The sequence below is a fragment of the Colossoma macropomum genome, unplaced genomic scaffold, assembly GCF_904425465.1.
Source record: "Colossoma macropomum unplaced genomic scaffold, Colossoma_macropomum, whole genome shotgun sequence".
Taxonomy (NCBI): domain Eukaryota; kingdom Metazoa; phylum Chordata; class Actinopteri; order Characiformes; family Serrasalmidae; genus Colossoma; species Colossoma macropomum.
The window spans coordinates 1,382,911-1,400,991 of record NW_023494786.1 but is presented as its reverse complement, the minus strand read 5'-3'; the positions used below and the strand labels follow the sequence as shown (position 1 = coordinate 1,400,991).

Here is an 18,081-nt window from a genome sequence, read left to right as displayed (position 1 = left end):
CTGGAACACGGTTGGTAACAGAGTTTATATTAAGGAAATGGCTGATTGGTGCAACTCCAGAGACTCAACCTTCCACTCTGAGCACCTCTGCTTTACATCTCTGACCACTTATATGATTCACTCACACCGGCACAACACACACTAACACACCACCACTTCAGTGTCACTGCATTGCTGAGAATGATCCACCACCCAAACAGTACCTGCTCTGTGAGGGTCCATGGGGGTCCTGACCACTGAAGAACAGGGTAAAAGGGGGCTAACAAAGTATGCAGAGAAACAGATGGACTACAGTCTGTAACTGTAGAACTATAGAGTGAAACTACATGGTCAGTGGAGCTGATAAAATGGACAATGAGCGTAGAAACAAGGAGGTGGTCATAATGTTATGCCTGAACAGTTAGCTGAGTACTCAGGTAGCATCCCTAGTATTTTAAAGTGCAAACACAATTCCATAAAAGTTGGGACGGTGTTTGAAGTGTCAATAAAAACAGAAAGTAGAGATTAGTACAGTCTGTTTGACCTGTATTAATTAATACACAAACACAATATTTGATGTTTTACCTCATGAACTTCATTGGTTTGTGTAAATATATGCTCATTCTAAATATGATGCCTGCAAAATGTTATAAAAAAGTTAGAACAGGAGCACGTTTACCACTGTGTTACATCACCTTTCCTTTAACAATACAATCATGTGGGGACTGAAGACACAAACTGATCCAGTTTTGAAGGTGGAATTGTTTGCCATTCTTCAGTTTTACAAATCTTAAGCTGCACAACTATACAGGGCCCTTGTTGTCGTATTTTGCACTTTAAGCACCACACGATTTCAAAAGGAGACAGACAGACCACTCCAGCACCCACACTGTCTGACTACACAGCCATGCTGTTGCTACACATGCAGAATGTTTTTTGCCATGTTGAAACAAGCAGGACATCCCTGAGAAAGTTGGCATCCAAAAAGCAACATATTGCTGTTGTCGGAAGAAAACCTTGTCTCTCTAAAATAGTAACTTTACAGGAGAAGGAAAAAACATACTTTACTTTTAATGCAAGTCAATGGAACCAGAATTTTTTCCAAGTCATTTTGGGTTAGTTCTTTTAGTCCATTCATCATGAAATTTACAAACAATGTAAAGGGTAATAGATATTTTCAAATTACGTCAAAAACTGAAAAACGTCAAAAATGGAGATACGAGGTTTTCTTCCAACAGCAGCGATATGTTGCTCCTCACTAATGCCCCCCCATTTACATGACAGACCCTGGATTTTGAACTTTACTCAGTTATGCAGGTTTTTCCCCTACAATATCCAGAGGATTTTCTCTCTTGAAAGGCCACCAAGGCACTTGTTCAGGCTCTTGTAATCTTAAGGCTTGACTACTGCAACTCACTTCTGGCTGGTCTTCCTATGCAGGCCTTCAGGCCCTTCAACTAATCCAGAATGCAGAAGTACAGCTCGTCTTCAATCTTCCACTCATGCCACTCCACTGCTGCGTTACCTTTCCTGGCTTAGTGTAGAGGCCTGCCATCAGATTTAAAACCCTCAGTGTAAAGAAAAGCACTAAAAGGTGGTCAGGAGCACTATAATGTCTTAATCATTACTGTTTTAGCTCAAATTAAGTTTTTCAGATTTCCTTTTCAAACTTGGTGGACAAAGTTGTGTATAAGCTAGAATAATAAAATACAAGCCTAATTCCAAAATAGTTCACTTCTCTGGGCTCAAGCCCATCTGACATGGACTGAAACATGTATTTTGGTTTGACAAGTCAACCTTTTAGATTGTTTGTGGAAATAATGCATGGGGTATTCTCCACGCCAATGACATAAAGGTGCATCCAGATTGTTAACAGCATAAACATATACATATATAGCAATTAGCACACACTCTTATCCAGAGTGACATACAAAAGTGCATTGTTGACCACTCAGAGACTATACACTATCTAGTAAAAATAGGCCCAAAGTACTCTTGAGCTAAGAAACTGCCAGAAATTACCAGATGCATCCAAAAAAGCTAGATTAGTCTTAAATTAAGTACTTCACAAAGAGATGGGTCTGTGAGGGACTCGTTCCACCACCTGGGCTCCTAGACAGAGAAGAGTCTTGATGCTTGTCTTCCATGTTCAAAGGATGGCAGGTCAAGCCAAGCCATACTTGAAGCTCAAAAGGTTTGAGGCATGGGCTGAGTTTTGACCATTGCCATCAGGAAGAGAGGGGCTGGTCCGTTTTGGCTTCATAGGCAAGCATCAGGGTTTTAAATCTGATGTCCTGCGTAGGAAGACACGCCAGGTGTAAGCTGCAATAGTTAAGCCTTGAGATGACAAGATACTGAACAAGCACCTGGGTGGCCTCCCAAGAGAGGAAAGGTCGGATCCACCAGATTGTAGAGGAGAAACCTGTATGACCGAGTCAAGTTCAAAATCCAGGGCCTATGGGGGTATTAGTGGGTAACTTGCACCAATAACTCTGAACACGTTTTGGAGCAACATATGCTGCCTTTTAGATGCCAAATTTCTTATGGATGTCCATGCTTATTTCAACATGACAATGGCAAAAACGGGTGTGGGTGCTAGAGAGGACTGTCTGACTCCCTTTGAAATTGTGTGGCACCTTCGTGAATTGCAAAATATGACAACAAAGGCCCTGTAACACTGCACAAACTAGTCAGATGCTTCTGGATAAAAAGAAATGAGATGGCCTGAATCACAGGAGCATTGGTGTCACGCTTCCTGGTTCTCATTCGGACTCTCAGACCACTAAGGACTCCACTTCCCGGGAATCCTTCAGTCAGTCATGAGACTCTTCCAGCCAATCACAAACCACCCAACAGATCACAGTCACCTGAATACTAATCATCATCACCTGTTTTACTCTGTATATATACCGGTCTGTTTGAAACTTGTCTTTGTGAAGTATTGCCCTTACTTAGTCTGTGCATACCAAGCCGTTTGTTTTTCTGATTGCTACTCCGTGTTTGACCTTGCTTGTTTTTTCTGTTTTCAATTCTCGCTTCTGTCTTGGCTTTGTTGTTTTGGTATATGTGCTTTTTCTGGCTGTTTTTTCGACTTCACTTTCGCCTATGCCCCTGAATTTTGTCTGCTTGTTCTGGTTATTGACCGGGTCTGGTGTTAACCCTGTTTACTCCTGTCCGAATAAATCTTCCGGATTAACTTTTATCCGCATGTGTCTGATCTGCAAACCCTATGTTACAATTGGCAAAATAGTAATAATAGCAATAGTAATAGAAAAACAGGCCAAAGTCAAAACCTTTGCAAATACACAAAACATGGGGCTGAGTCAAAAACAGGTCCAAGTCAAAAAGCCAAATAGAGAATCTAGAAAAACAGCAGCCAAAACTGAAAGGGATAAACCAAAGACAAAGTCACAGGAAGGTCAAAACACTGGAAAGACAAACAATGGAAAAACATTCTGGATACTCTGTAGACTGGGGCAATGCTTCATAAAGATCACGTGAAACATACAGGTATTTATCCTGAAACAGAAACTAGTTACAGGTGTGAACAGTCAGGATGCAGGTGACGTTGAGCAATGAAGTGGCCTTTGTGATTGGTGGTGTTTTTAGGTGTGGGTGTCATGTGAGATCTCCCCCCACCAAGGATTCTGGGCAGTCCGAGGAATGAGGACAACCATGACGACCACCACCCATGCTGCCAGAAACACCTTGAAACAAACCACGGGAGCTGAGGACAACGATTCAGACAACCTTCAGGGCAACCCCTGGGTTAAGGTCTAGGATGACCACTGGGACACAGTCCTGTCTGGATGGTACTGATGAAAATCCACCACCAAACCTGGATCCAGGACATAACGAGCTGGAACTTAACTCTTCTTAACAGCCTCTCCAGTCAACCAGGTGCTGGAGAACCTCTCCTCTCCTACCATTGGTGTGACATCTCATGAGGTGTGGCTGCATCCAATGTAAGTGGAACAACAGGATTAAGAATGGAAATAACACAATACTGACTCAGCAAATCAAGCTGGTTGGTAATTTTGCTAATTCTTTTAGATATTTTAAACGGGCTGGTATATTTAGGCAAAAGTTTTTTACTCCCCTTAGCAAACCTGAAGTACCTGGTCAACAGCCAATCCCAGGCTCCATATTGGGAGTTGAACGACTGGGTTTCTCCACAATGATGACCAGCCTGTGGTTTGTGTCAGCGCAGGACCCTCTCGATGAATTGTTGGGTCCTCTCCCACACCTTCTCACTCCACTGCATCCAATCATCCAATCAATCACTTACAAGGTCCATCACTAGATGTGACCAGGCACATGATGGAATTAGTAGGGGCAGGAGTTTACCTGCAAGTTTCTGGAGATTTTGCACTGGAAACAGGTGGCGTATTTTCTGTAGGCTACCTGCATTCAGACAGGACTACACCTACACCAGTCTCTCATTTTCTGATGGATCTGGATGTTTAACAATTTAAGTAGATGTGAAAGCTTCCTTTAAAACCTGTGAGGTTTTTTGTCTGCTCCTTTAATGAGAGTGATCAGGGAAGTGATGATTCTATGCTAACCCTGAATGAACCTAGGATAACAATTGACAAAACTGAGAAACCCCTGGAGCTCCTTTACGGAGGATGGATCTGGCCTATTCACTACAGCTTTTACCTTATGGTCATCCATGACAATAGCCTCTGAACTAATAATATACCCAAGAAAAGAAGTGGACTGGAGATGAAACTCACACTTCTCTCTAAAGCTGGTTCTCTAGTGATCTAGTTAGTACCTGAGGGACATGTTTAACATTGAAGTAAATACTAGAATAGTAATAATTTAAGTACTTCAGAAAGAAATGCATCTGCATTCTATGATTGAAGATCGTGAGGGACTCTGCTGAGACAGCCAGTGGACATTCGTTCCACCAACTGGGCTCCAGGACAGAGACGAGTCTTGATGCTTGTCTTCCATGTATCTTGAAGGATGGTGGGTCAAGTCAAGCTTTAATTAAAACTCAAAGGGCTCGAGGTATAATTTAAATTTTGACCATTGTTCTTACATAGAGTGGTCTATTTTTGGCTTTGTAGACAAGCAAATTTAGGAGGATTGATGACGATCCATGCTACTGCATTTAGGATCAGTTGAAGGACCTAATCACAGGAAGATCAGCCAGGAATGAGTTGCAGTAGTCAAGCCTTGAGATGACAAGACACTGAAGAAGCACCTGGGTGGCTTCCCAAGAAAGGAAAATCCTCTGGATACTGTAGAGAGGAAACCTGCATGACCAAGTAAAGTTCAAAATCCAGGGTCTGTCATGTAATCGGGGGGCATTAGTGAGGAACTTGCACATCTGTGAAAGCACCATTAATTCTAAACACATTCTGGAACAACACATGTTGCCTTTTAGAAGCCAACTTTCTCTGGGATGTCCTGCTTATTTCAGCATGACAAAACACATTCTGTGTGTGTTACAACAGCATTGCTGTGCAGTCAGACAGTGTGGGTGCTAGAGTGGTCTGACCGTCTCCTTTTGAAATCATGTGGCGCTTTCAAGAAGTTTGAAACATGTCAACAAAGGCCCAGTATGTTTGCGCTGTTGTAGAGTAGTACATCTGAAGAATGGCAAAAAATCCACTTTCAGAACTGGATCTGGTTTGTATCTTCAGTCCATAAATTAACTTTTAAAAGGAAAGGTGATGCAACACAGTTGTAAATATGTTCCAGTCCCAACTTTTTGGGGGAAAAAACATCTTTTTGGAAATTGAGTTTGTATTTTAAAATACTATGTATGTCACCTAAGTACTTAGATAATTGTTCAAGATGCCCATAGTAGAAGATGGAAATCACCATTTGTGTATTGGTTATGTTTCAACACTTGGAGACAAAGAATACACAGACTAATTATATAATAATAAAATACACAAAACAAAGACAACAGAAAAAAGAAGAGAAACTGCAGAAAATAATGTTGATATACGCTCGCTAAGCACTTTACTAGGAACACCTGTACACCTACTCATTCATGCAATCAGCAATCGTGTGGAGGCAGCGCATTACATAAAATCATGGAGATACGTGGAGCAGCTTCAGGTAATGATCACATCAACCACCAGAATGGAGAAAAATGTGATTTCAGTGATTTTGAGTGTGGTCTGATTGCTGGCGCCAGATGGGCTGGTTTAAGTATTTCATTAACTGCTGATGTCTGATTTCCACAGAGAACAGTCTCTAGAGTTCACTTAGAATGGTGCACCAAAGAAAAAACATCCCATAAGTGGGAGGTCTGCTGGTGGAAATGCCTTATTGATGAGAGAGGTCAGTGGAGAATGTCCAGACTGGTTTGAGCTCACAGAAAGGATACAGTAACTACAATTATACTGAGCAGAAAAGCATCTCAGAATGCACAACACATCTAACCTTGAGGTGGATGGGCTACAACAGCAGAAGATCATGTTGGGTTCCACTTCTATCACTGGACAGTTGGAGACTGGAAGAACATGATGAATCTCGATTTCTGTTGAGGCGCACAGATGGTAGAGACAGTATTTGGTGCCAACAACATGGATCAATGGACCCAACCTGCCTTGTGTGAACAAAAGTAGCTTAAATTGGTTTCATAAACATGACAGTGATTTCAGTGTTCTTCAGCGGCCTTCCCAGTCTCTGGATCTGAATACAATAGAACACCTTTGGGATGTGGTAGAACTGGTGATTCACAGCATGATGCAGTCATATCAACATGGACCAGAATCTCAAAGGAATGTTTGCAATATTTTGTGGAATCCATGTCACGAACGGTTGTGATTTTAGAGCAAAGGTAGGCCATACCCGGTATTAGTATAGTGTTCATAATAACCAGTTTGTGAGTATGTATATATATATATATATATATTATATATATATATATATATATATATATATCCATCCATCATCTAAACCGCTTATCCTTCTGGGTCACGGTGGGGTGCTGGAGCCTATCCCAGCTGTCATTGGGCGGAAGGCAGGATACACCCTGGACAGGTCGCCAGTCCATCGCAGGGCAGACAGACAGACATACACAGTCACACCTAGGGGCAATTTAGCATGTCCAATCAGCCTGACTACATGTTTTTGGACTGTGGGAGGAAACCGGAGTACCCGGAGGAAACCCACGCAGACACGGGGAGAACAGGCAAACTCCACACAGAAACAACCCTGGTCGCCCGGCCGGGAATCGAACCCAGGCCATTCTTGCTGTGAGGCGACAGCGGTACCCACTGCGCCACCGTGCCGCCATATATATATATATAACATTAGATTACAGCTGACATATCAGCTGTTGGCATTCTCAGTCAAAATCCAGACCTTAATGTCATTAAATATATTCATGTGGATGGTGAGAAGAAGAAAATGCTGAACCAACTTCTAAGACTGAACTTTGGAGGTGTGTCTGCAGATTCTTTGAGAAACTCAAAGTGATTCTCCTGAAAAGAGTGGAAGCTGAAATTAAGGTAAAGAGTGGACAGACTGAATACTAAATATTGAGGTTTCTTTGTGATTTTCTGTTAACTATATGATTTTGTGATCTTTTATGAATATATATCTTGTACTGAGTAAACTGGATTCTTAAGAAAATGTTTAGATGTCTTTAAAGTGGTGGTGATAGGAACCAGGGGTCACCATGACGACAACACAAATATAGACATTTTATTTATTATCCAAAATCACCCGTAAACCTACACGAGTCTTCTGAGTTTCATATGAAATGTTGATGATGGGAAAATAGTGGAACATCTGAAATAAGCGTTTGTTCAGGAACATGACAATATGTTCAGTTCTTCGGTGGCCTTCCCATTCACCAGATTATTTTGCCTCACAACATCCTGCGTGTATCCCTCCACCATGAATGGAAAAAAAAAAATATTGTAAATCAATGTCACATCAGGCAGCATATTCATAATCATTTTAATTTGACCTTTGCCATCAGGCAAAGAAGGGCTGGGCCATTTTTGGCGTTATAGGCATCAGGTTTTTAAATGTGACGTGGGCAGCTACAAGAAGCCAGTGAAGAGAAGGCAGTAGTGGAGTGACAAGTGAATTTAGGATGCTTGTAAATAACCCGTGCTGCTGCACTCTGGATGAGTTGAAGTGCCTGCTTTAGTGAGTAACTTCCACATCTGTGAAAGCACCATTAACTCTAAACACATTGTGGAGCAACACATGCTGCCAACTTTCTCAGGGACGTCCTGTTTATTTCAACATGACAAAAACACATTCTGCGTGTGTTACAACAGCATGGCTGTGTAGTCAGACAGTGCGGGTTCTAGAGTGGTCTGACTGTCTCCTTTTGAAATCATGTGGCGCTTTCATGAAATGCAACACACATCAACAAATGCCTGGTATGGTTGTGCAGTTGAAGACTAGTACATTTGAAAGATGGCAAAAAAATTTACTTTCAAAACTGGATCAGTTTCTGTCTTCAGTCTACAAACAATCATTGAGTGCTTTTAAAAGTAAAGGTAATGTAAACAAGCTCCAACTTTTTCGAAATATGTTGCAGGTTTCATATTTGGAATAAGCATATACAACCCCATTTCCAAAAACATTGGGACGCTGTGCAGAATGAAAATAAAAATAGGATGCAAGTCATGTAAACCATATTTTAAAAGGAAAATACTACAAAGACAACATATCAGATTTTGAAATGTTATTATTTTTTGAAAAAATATATGCCCATTTTGAATTTGATGCCAAGAACACGTTCCAAAAAGTGTTTACCATTGTGTTTCATCACCTCTTCTTCTGTAAACATTTGGGAACTGAGGAGACACTGCTGTAGTTTTGAAAGTTAAATGTTTTCTTGTTCTTGTTTGATATAGAATTTCAGCAGATCAACAGCTCAGGGGCTCTTTTGTTGTATTTTTCATTTCATATTGTGCCAAATATTTTCAGTGCGTGACAGGTCTGGACTGCAGGCAGGTCAGTTAACCCCCCATCTCTTTTAATACGGAGCAATGCTGCTGTAATACATGCAGAATGTGGTTTTACATTGTCTTGCTGAAATAAACAAGGCCTTCCCTGAAAAAGACGTCATCTGGATGGCAGCATATGTTGCCAAAACATGTTTATACCATTCAGCATTAATGGTGCCTTCATAGTTGTGCACGTTACCCATACCTTGTATACTAATGCTCCCCTACACCATCATAAATACTGACCTGTGTACTGATAACAAGCTGAGTGGTCTTTAGCCTGGAGGACACAGTGTCCATGATTTCCAAAAAGAATTTCAAAAGTTGATTTGTCGGACCACAGGACACTTTTCCACTTCCGCTCAGTTCATTTTAAATGAGCTCGGGTCCAGAGAAGGTGGCAGCGTTTCTGGATCCTGTTTATGTACAGTTTCTTCTTTGTGTTTTAGAGTTTTATCTTGCATTTGTGGATGCAGTGATGAACTGTTTTCACAGACACTGGTTTTCAGAAGTGTTTCTGAGCCCACGCAGTGATTTCCACTACAGAATCATGTCTGTTTTTAATGCAGTGCTGCCTGAGGGCCCAAAGATCACAGTGAGCAAATACTGGTTTTTGGTCTTCTCCCTTACATACAGAGATTTCTCCAGATTCTCTGAATCTTTTAATGATATTATGTACCATAGACGATGAAAGTAAAAGTTCTTTGCTGTTTTACGTCGAGAAACGTTATTCTTGAATTGTTGCACTATTTGATCGTGCAGTGTTTCACAGAGTGGAATCTTTACTTCTGAAAGACTCTCTGGGATGCTGTTTATACCCAATCATGTTACTGACCTGTTGTCAAGCAACCACCAGGTGTTTTTTTTAGCATTACACAACTTTACCAATCTTTGTTGCCCCCATTCCAACTTTTTTGCAGGGTGTTTTTGGCTTGAAATTCAAAATGGGCAAATATTTTTCAAAAAATTAAAACAAATTCTCAGTTTCAACATTTGATTTGTTATCTTTGTACTATTTTCAATGAAATATAGAGTTTAAATGATTTGCACATTATTACATTTTGTTTTTATTTACATCTTGCACAGTTTCCCAACTGTTTTGGAAATGGGGTTGTATTTACAAAAACAGAGTTCATAAGCTGAAAACTGAAATATTGTATTTGTGTTTTCACTTGAATGCAGGTGAATCAGAAGTCAATAATCACTGTTTTCTGTTGTTATTAGCATTTCACACACTGTGAAAAACTGACAGTTCTGTCTTTTTCTTTTTTTTTAATTTTTGCATTATTTGAAAACTGCACTTACTTTTTACATTGTGTTAAAATTTAATGATATACAAACCAACAGCAACAGGGCCAAGATTACTTGCAAAAAAGTACTGATACATTAACATCCACTGCAAATTAGAAAGTTTTCTTCTTGTCCTGAAAAAATTTTGGACTGGCTACAGACGTCTCATCCAATCAGCAAACAATGATTAATACATTTTGTAAAGTAGGCGGAGCCATAATAGGTATAAATGTTCATGAGTTTCTCCTCTGCAGTACTTTCTTCTGAGAAAGTTCAGCTCTTCTTCATCTACAGAAGCTCCTCAGACTCCTCCTGCACTGACAGCCATGGTGAGATACAGCCTCCCATTTATCAGCTTTACCTTCGCAAGATCTTTAAGTTCAGGTGTCAGAGAAACTGGTCATTCCTCTCCACTCAGACAGGTATTACATGAATGACCACTCAGAACACAAGTGGAGGAGGAAACAGTGAGAGGTGCAGTAGTAAACAGGAACGCACTTGCGCTCAGCCTGGTTAGCTTCACTGAGCTAATTATCTAAGCAGACTTTGAAATGAGATCTGATTGTTGAGCATAACGTGAATAAACTTGTCTGAACAATTGTAGCTACAGAAGCACTGAAAGTTCCAGCATTCACATATTTGTTTACTCTGTTTTGGTGTCATTACGAGATAATGTTTAGTTTGTATACTGAGATCTCGAATTATTTACTTCATTTTCACAAAATAACTTTTATGTTCATAATTTATCATAAAATAACAGGGTAAAACTTTATTTTAAGGACTGCTTCTAAACAATTAATGAACTATTATTAAGCAATTAGTAATGCCCTAAAAAATAGAAACATAAGGTGCAGGTACAGCCTCCACGCTATTAATACTAATAATACTAATAATATATACTATAATGAGCTGAGTTCATTAGTGAATGAGGTGCAGGTACAGCCTCCACGCTATTAATACTAATAATACTAATAATATATACTATAATGAGCTGAGTTCATTAGCGAATGAGGCGCAGGTACAGTCTCCACGCTATTAATACTAATAATACTAATAATATCTACTATAATGAGCTGAGTTCATTAGCGAATGAGGCGCAGGTACAGTCTCCACGCTATTAATACTAATAATACTAATAATATATACTATAATGAGCTGAGTTCATTAGCGAATGAGGTGCAGGTACAGCCTCCACGCTATTAATACTAATAATACTAATAATATCTACTATAATGAGCTGAGTTCATTAGTGAATGAGGCGCAGATACAGCCTCACATTTCGTGAATGGTATTGGGTTCATTTCTAGCTGATTCCAGGTTGTTTAGCTGTTCTTCTGTCACAGCTGCCGACCGAAAAGCTGCTCAGTGGTGATGACAGTTTGGGAATTTAGTGTAGTCTCATCTTCAGAGTCTGACCAAATCGGCTGTCGGTCAAATGTGTGTGTGTGTGTGTTTATGTATGGTGTGTGTGTGTGTGTCTGTTTGTGTGTGTGTGTGTGTGTGTGTGTGTGTGTGTGTGTTTGTGTGTGTAGGTTGTCAGTGGAGCTCTGAGAGTGCTCCTGCTCTGTCTTCTCTCTCCCCGTCTGAGAGGGGCTGAAGTTCAGTACGTGAATGACGGCAATCTTGCTCAGATAGTCCATTACCTCCAGAACAAGTAAGCAAAACATCACCTATTCCTGCTCACTGTAGATGATAGATCTGATCTTGATAGATGTTAAGTGATATAAAGTTATAGACAACTGTTTATAACATAATTAACACATAAAATATTCTAGGGTTAAGAAGCTCTGATTAATCAGTCTTGGTGTATATCAGGTGTGATAAAGTGTTTGACCAGTTCTTGGTGTGTTCAGTTACAGTCCAGGTGAAGGACGTCAGTTTGCAGTTGCCGTCAACATCCCAGCTCAGCTCTGTACTGGAAAATTCCTAATGCAGAACTTTACGAATGCTCTTAATGCTTCTAAGTCCAATGTTGTAAAAAATGCCATGACAGGACCTAACCGGACTTATGTTGGGGAAAGGCTGATTGGTGCAACACTGAAAGATGATGGAACCAAAAACAGAACCAACTTCCACTCTGAGTACCTTCTGCTGATGAGACCAAACCCAGCACACTCCCACATGAAGATTCTGCTGGACAGAGATCAAAGCGGCTGTGCTATTTTCTACACCTATAATTCCCCCTGTAAGAATACCTGCTTAAATGAGAAAAGTGACCGCTGCATTATAAATAACCTCATAATGTTTAAAGGGCACCCAGGTCCAACAGCTTTCGTCTATCATAAACTATTTGAGAATGATAATAGAAATATAACGAGAAAGTTTGAAGACATAGACATCCGTGTGCCCCTCTATCGCTGTAACTCCTCTAGGTCTTCTGACTCTTGTCGTCGTTGTTTTGAAGGAAGTAACCTTGGATATTGCCGAAACAACTCCACTGAATTAAGATGAATTACAATCACACACACACACACACACACACCATACACACACACACACACACACACACACATTCACTGAGAGAGGTTTACTCTTCTGCTGTTGTTCTCGCTCTCGTTGCTCTGTAATCAGCTCTAATCATCACCAATAAATAATCTGATTAAGCTGCATTGATCTATGATGCCTTCATTGATTCATCAACCGACAGAGAGTGACATCATCCACTGATTATTTTTCTGATTTGATCATTTCTTTTGTAAATTTGCTGCTGAGTTTTTTCTTTTCTTTTTTAATCTTGATTCCTCTCAGCACAGCACTGCTTTACCAACAGGGGTGGTCTTTGATCTAGGTAAAGGTAGACAGCTGCCTAGTGCCCCCCCCGAACCAAGTATACATACAAAGTAGATTTACTAATTTGTTTTGGAGGGAGGCACGGAGGCACAGTGGCTAATTTAATTTAATGAGATTATGCTACTTATTAGTAAAGTAATCTCCTTACATACTACAGCTACCAAATTATCTCACTGTATTGGCAGACAATGTTGTTTCTTTTAAGCATTATTTCTTACAACAAGCAAAATGATGCACCAATAGAGAGAGAACTTCACCTAATAAAACAACTGAAATAAAAATGTTCAGAAATAAAGTTAAACAAACACAAATATTCCCAAAATGAGAAATATCAGACATGAAGCAATTTCACTTGCCAAGATATCCCTTTTTGCTTTGCATTTCTTTAAAAAAAAAATTATAATAATTGTGTCTGTGGGACCCCATTCCAACTTTTTACCTTCAGCCTCATAATCAATAAACCTGCCCACCTACAGGCAAGAGAACACTCACTAACTGTAGTCACATTCTGACCACTAGAGGTCAGTAGAACACTGCTTTAAAGGTCAGTATCTAATGTCTGTGAGCTCTATGATGGTCAGCTGATCTAAACCCAGCAGCACAGTGACTTCAGAAACACTAACAGCTGATCACAATAATGTAGATCCACTGTTTATTCAGATCTGTGAAGCAGTGAAGATGATTTACTCTGGAGTTTTGATTCTTGTTTGGATTCTTTGATTATTGTTTGGCTGGCCATGTAAACAACACTGTAAACAGTGGAACAGAGGCTGTTTTTGAGATTTGAATTGATGAGAAATTTTGATTTTGTTCATCTAAACTAAAGTTCTGCTTTGCATTGTTTCACTGAGTGTTTATTAGAGCTGAATTAATCAAGCAAAACAAATGAAGAAACAGAAACTAAAAAAATCCAGAACTTTACATTCTCTAGCCAAGAAAAGTGAATGTAAATGTCTAACTGATCAATGAATGAGCACTTGCTGATTAAATGCTGTCCCATAATGCACTGTCCACTGTTAGTGAAATACCTCCAGAACTCCTTTCTATAGACGGTCACCTCCTGAGCAGGACTTCAGCTCAGATTGGCCTCAGTTGTGATTGGCCTGTTTACTCACATTCAGTCAGCAGTTTGTCTTTATAAGCGTTTTATATGTGATATATGATCATTATCGTGATTGTGGTCTGATACAGTCTGTGTGATTCAATAAACTGATATGTGGTTTATCTTCATGTTCAGTTCTGCAGTTCAGTGTAGCAGGTTTGTAATAGTGTATATGAGCGTTTCCACACTGAGCTACAGAAACTCAGAGATTTATGAAAGACTTTCAAAACTTTCACTGCAGAATTTTAGTTTAGATGAACAAAATCAATAATTTTATCAGTTCAAACCTCAAAAACACTTCAAATCAGCTTCTGTTCAACTTCTTTACAGAGTTATTAACCTGATGAGCTTTAAATGTTCTTAAGTAAAGAAAATGGTCAAATGGTTCTTTGTGTGGTGGAATCGTTCTTCAGATTGATGGCGAATGCAGTCAAGAACAACTGTAACACACTTTTCTTTCTGTGAACTGTGGGTCATCACATAGACTTCCATTCATTTCCTATAGACTTACCCAAACCTTACTTAGAACTATGACTACCTTAACCTTAACCTTAACTTCACCTTCAAATTTAATGATTTACATGGAATGGACCAGCTTGTGGCTTCCACAAGGAAGAAAGGTCCCCACACTGTGAGTGTGCAAATGGGTTTTGGTACTCCCAAGCAGGGCTGTAAAAAGTACAAGTACTGTTACTGTAGTGATAATTTACTTTTTCATATTTCCGCTGTCACAACCTGAACATATTTCTGAGCTACTCGGCTACATCATTAGAAATAATCTGTACAGAAAAACACTAAAGCTAACACTCTGAGAGCTGAGACTGACCACAGTTCACTCTGCTAGAGCACAGTTACACACCTTTCTGTGAACTGAGTCAGGAACAAGGTTTACATTAAACTGCATGTGTTTCATGATTAGATGATAATATGAGACATCATAGTTTATCTGTTTCCAGTATTTTTGAGTCCCTGAAAGATGTGCAGAGGCTGTTGCTGTTTAATTAAGTTCATTTAAGAGAACAAACTGAGTCAAGATTGCTTAATTAATAATGTAATTTAAGTAAGAGTCCTACTGCCCATCAGCTCACTGGACTCTAGCTTATGCTAATAACGTGAACTAGTGCACATGGCGTGGGTGACGTGCACATCTGTGAAGACACCATCAATGCAGAATGATATATACAGGTTTTGGCAACATATGCTGCCATCCAGACAACGTCTTTTTCAGGGAAGACCTTGATTATTTCAGCAAGACAATGTCAAACCACATTCTGCATGTATTACAGCAGCATTACAAGAATCTGAGTGCTAAACTGACCTGCCTGCAGTCCAGACTTGTCACCACTGAAAACATTAGGCACATTATAAAATGAAAAATACATTAAGTCTTTTTTTAATTTAAATGTAGTAGATGTGGTCTAATTTTTAAACGTTAGAGCTGTTAAGTTTCCTATAGACCAGGCCTGTTTGTAAAAGAACATTATCTTCTTAGACAATGCTCTACAGAACCCTTCAATGAGAGAGGAAGATAGCAATTGAGGAGGGTAGTTGCTCTCCTTTATCTCCCCTGAGCACTGGTCCTTTTGTTCTTCAGCGTATGTTTATTGATTTATGTAAATACTGTAAATAAATACACATACAACACATCAGTAATGCTTTTGAAAACATTTATTTCATGTTGAATTTGATTTGGTTTAAAGCTCGTTAAAGAATTTGTAGTTGTACAAGCATTCGTCTGCAACATGATTGTCATTCACACAAGAGACACAGCTACTACTGTAACAGCGGTAGAGCGGCAGTCTAGCGTTCACTTCTCTTATGTTTCCTTCCCACTCAATGGTCCCTTCATCATGTTTCCAAACCTGTGTAAAAACAAAAGCTTTAGGACCCTGGTGGTTCTTGAGCATGTTGAGTGCAGAGATGATGCTGTAATCCCCCCCAGGTGTTGAGCAGGTGTTCACACAGGGAGAGTTGAAGGTGTAGAAAACCACACAGCCAGCTGGGTCTCTGTTTAAGAGATTCATAATGAGTGGGTCATTAGGAGATGTTGCTGGTGGATTAGACTTAACCAGCAGAAGATACTCAGAGTGGTAGTTGCTTGTCCTTCCAGGAATCGGTTTTGGTCTGGCAGCAATCAGTTCTTCTCCTACATAAATTTTGTGGTAATCATTCATGGCATTTCTTACAGTTTGTGGATCAATGCCCTGAAAGAAGTTCTGCTCAGGAATCACACCAGCATGACACTTTTCAGCTGGGATATTGAAGGCCACAGCAAACTGACCACCTCCGAACCTAATAACACACAAACCATAACAATTACAAAGGGGTGTTGTGAAAGCTCTTAAAAAAGTTGTTGTGTAAAACATTACAGTCATATTTACAGCCAAAATTTCCCCATGAAAATAATATTCATTAAAAAATCTTTTATTTTTTCTGATCAGGTCAGTGTAATAAAATAACACTTGGCAGTATATTAACTGATCTTAAAATTAATAATGAAAAAAAAAAAATCAAAAATCATGATTTTCTTTTTTTATTTCTGTATTTGACACCTTGATCACAGGATATTGCTGGGTTATTGTGAAAACTGGATATGACTCTGGGACTTTCTTAACTTGGTTTGATAAATGGTAAACTGTGAGACAATAAATCTAGATCTATTTCATTAATTGAGATGAACATCTTTCCAAAGACATGATATTCTCTATCGGTGTGCCACAAGGCTCTGTACTTGGCCCACTTTTGTCGTCCTTGTATGTGCTGCCATTAGATCAAATTATCAATAAACCCTGATCAACTTGACCAATTATGCAGGTGATACATGGCTGTACATATCTGTAGTGTCTTATGGTTTTACAGACCAAGATGACAGTTTGAAACATTTAAGTAATTCTTGACTTTAACTTAACACTGAAAATCTTTTTTTTTCTATGATATCCATGACCCTGTGTGAGTTGCTACAAGATTCTATGACATTAATTCTTACTTCCTTCTTTCCTTACTTAGATTATTGCATTTCTTTGTTAAAGAGAGTACCTAAAACAGGCTACAGCACACAATGGAAAGAGCAATACTCATCAAAGGTTTGGGTGGAAAAAATGTTTTCTAATAAATTGTCATGTTTTTATACTGGTTTGCAGTAGCATTTAATTTAGGTGAAAACAATATTGCACAGGTAAGTATTTCAGGGAAATCCTTTAGCTAATGTCTGCAGAATCTATAGGTATTGGCTTCAACCCTTCAGAGTGCTCACGTCATTAAATCGACCAATAATCAGCACAAAAAATCAATTATAAATGGAGAAAATCTCACTGGTTCTGCAGAAATGCAATGATCTCTGGGAGATTTTCAATGTGGGCGCAGATAGCAGGAGAGAGCAGGGAAAGTCCCACCAGCAGTCCAAAATACACCTAAAATATAGAGCACAAACAATGCAGAATTACCTGGATTAAGCAAATCATTTGTGGTAAGCCTACAAAAATATCAACAATCCTTACTCAAACTTTTGCAGTTAGAAACTGTATCTTATAATAGCATCATATGGAAACTTGATTATTAACCAACAATAGTGCACTGTTCTCTCCACTTGTATGTCTGTGGTTAGCCAACCAGCCAAACTACATTACTAAGTTCATTCCATTCCTGTAAGGTAATAACGACCTGGCTCTCATGTTTAACTGTGCCAAAAGAGGTGTATTTTCAATGTACAAATCAGAGCAGTCATTGTTGGAATCAGAGCAAAACTGAACCAAAGCATAGCTTAACAATAATAAATAGAATTATGCAGCTAACATAATGCTGAGAGCTCACCGGTGCAGTCGAAGTAATAGATAATGAAGGACTTTAAACATTCTCTCATTGGAACTCAGTGTTAACTTAAGCTTAGCCCACACTGTAGACTAAGACTACTGGTGATATTCATAGCTCATAGCAAGCATGTTATGTCACTTAATTTAATTCAGTTCAACTTTATTTGCATAG

At 39.3% G+C, this 18,081-nt stretch overlaps 1 protein-coding gene across 1 annotated transcript; it reads left to right on the top strand.

The window, feature by feature from the left end:
- The first annotated feature begins 10,469 nt into the window (after nucleotides 1–10,469).
- On the top strand, nucleotides 10,470–12,794 carry LOC118827054. The gene is made up of 3 exons (XM_036598271.1): nucleotides 10,470–10,537; nucleotides 11,741–11,862; nucleotides 12,062–12,794. Exons 1-3 carry the CDS (start codon nucleotides 10,535–10,537, stop codon nucleotides 12,657–12,659), a joined length of 723 nt encoding a protein of 240 aa, XP_036454164.1. The 5' UTR covers nucleotides 10,470–10,534; the 3' UTR covers nucleotides 12,660–12,794.
- Nucleotides 12,795–18,081: the final 5,287 nt, after the last annotated feature.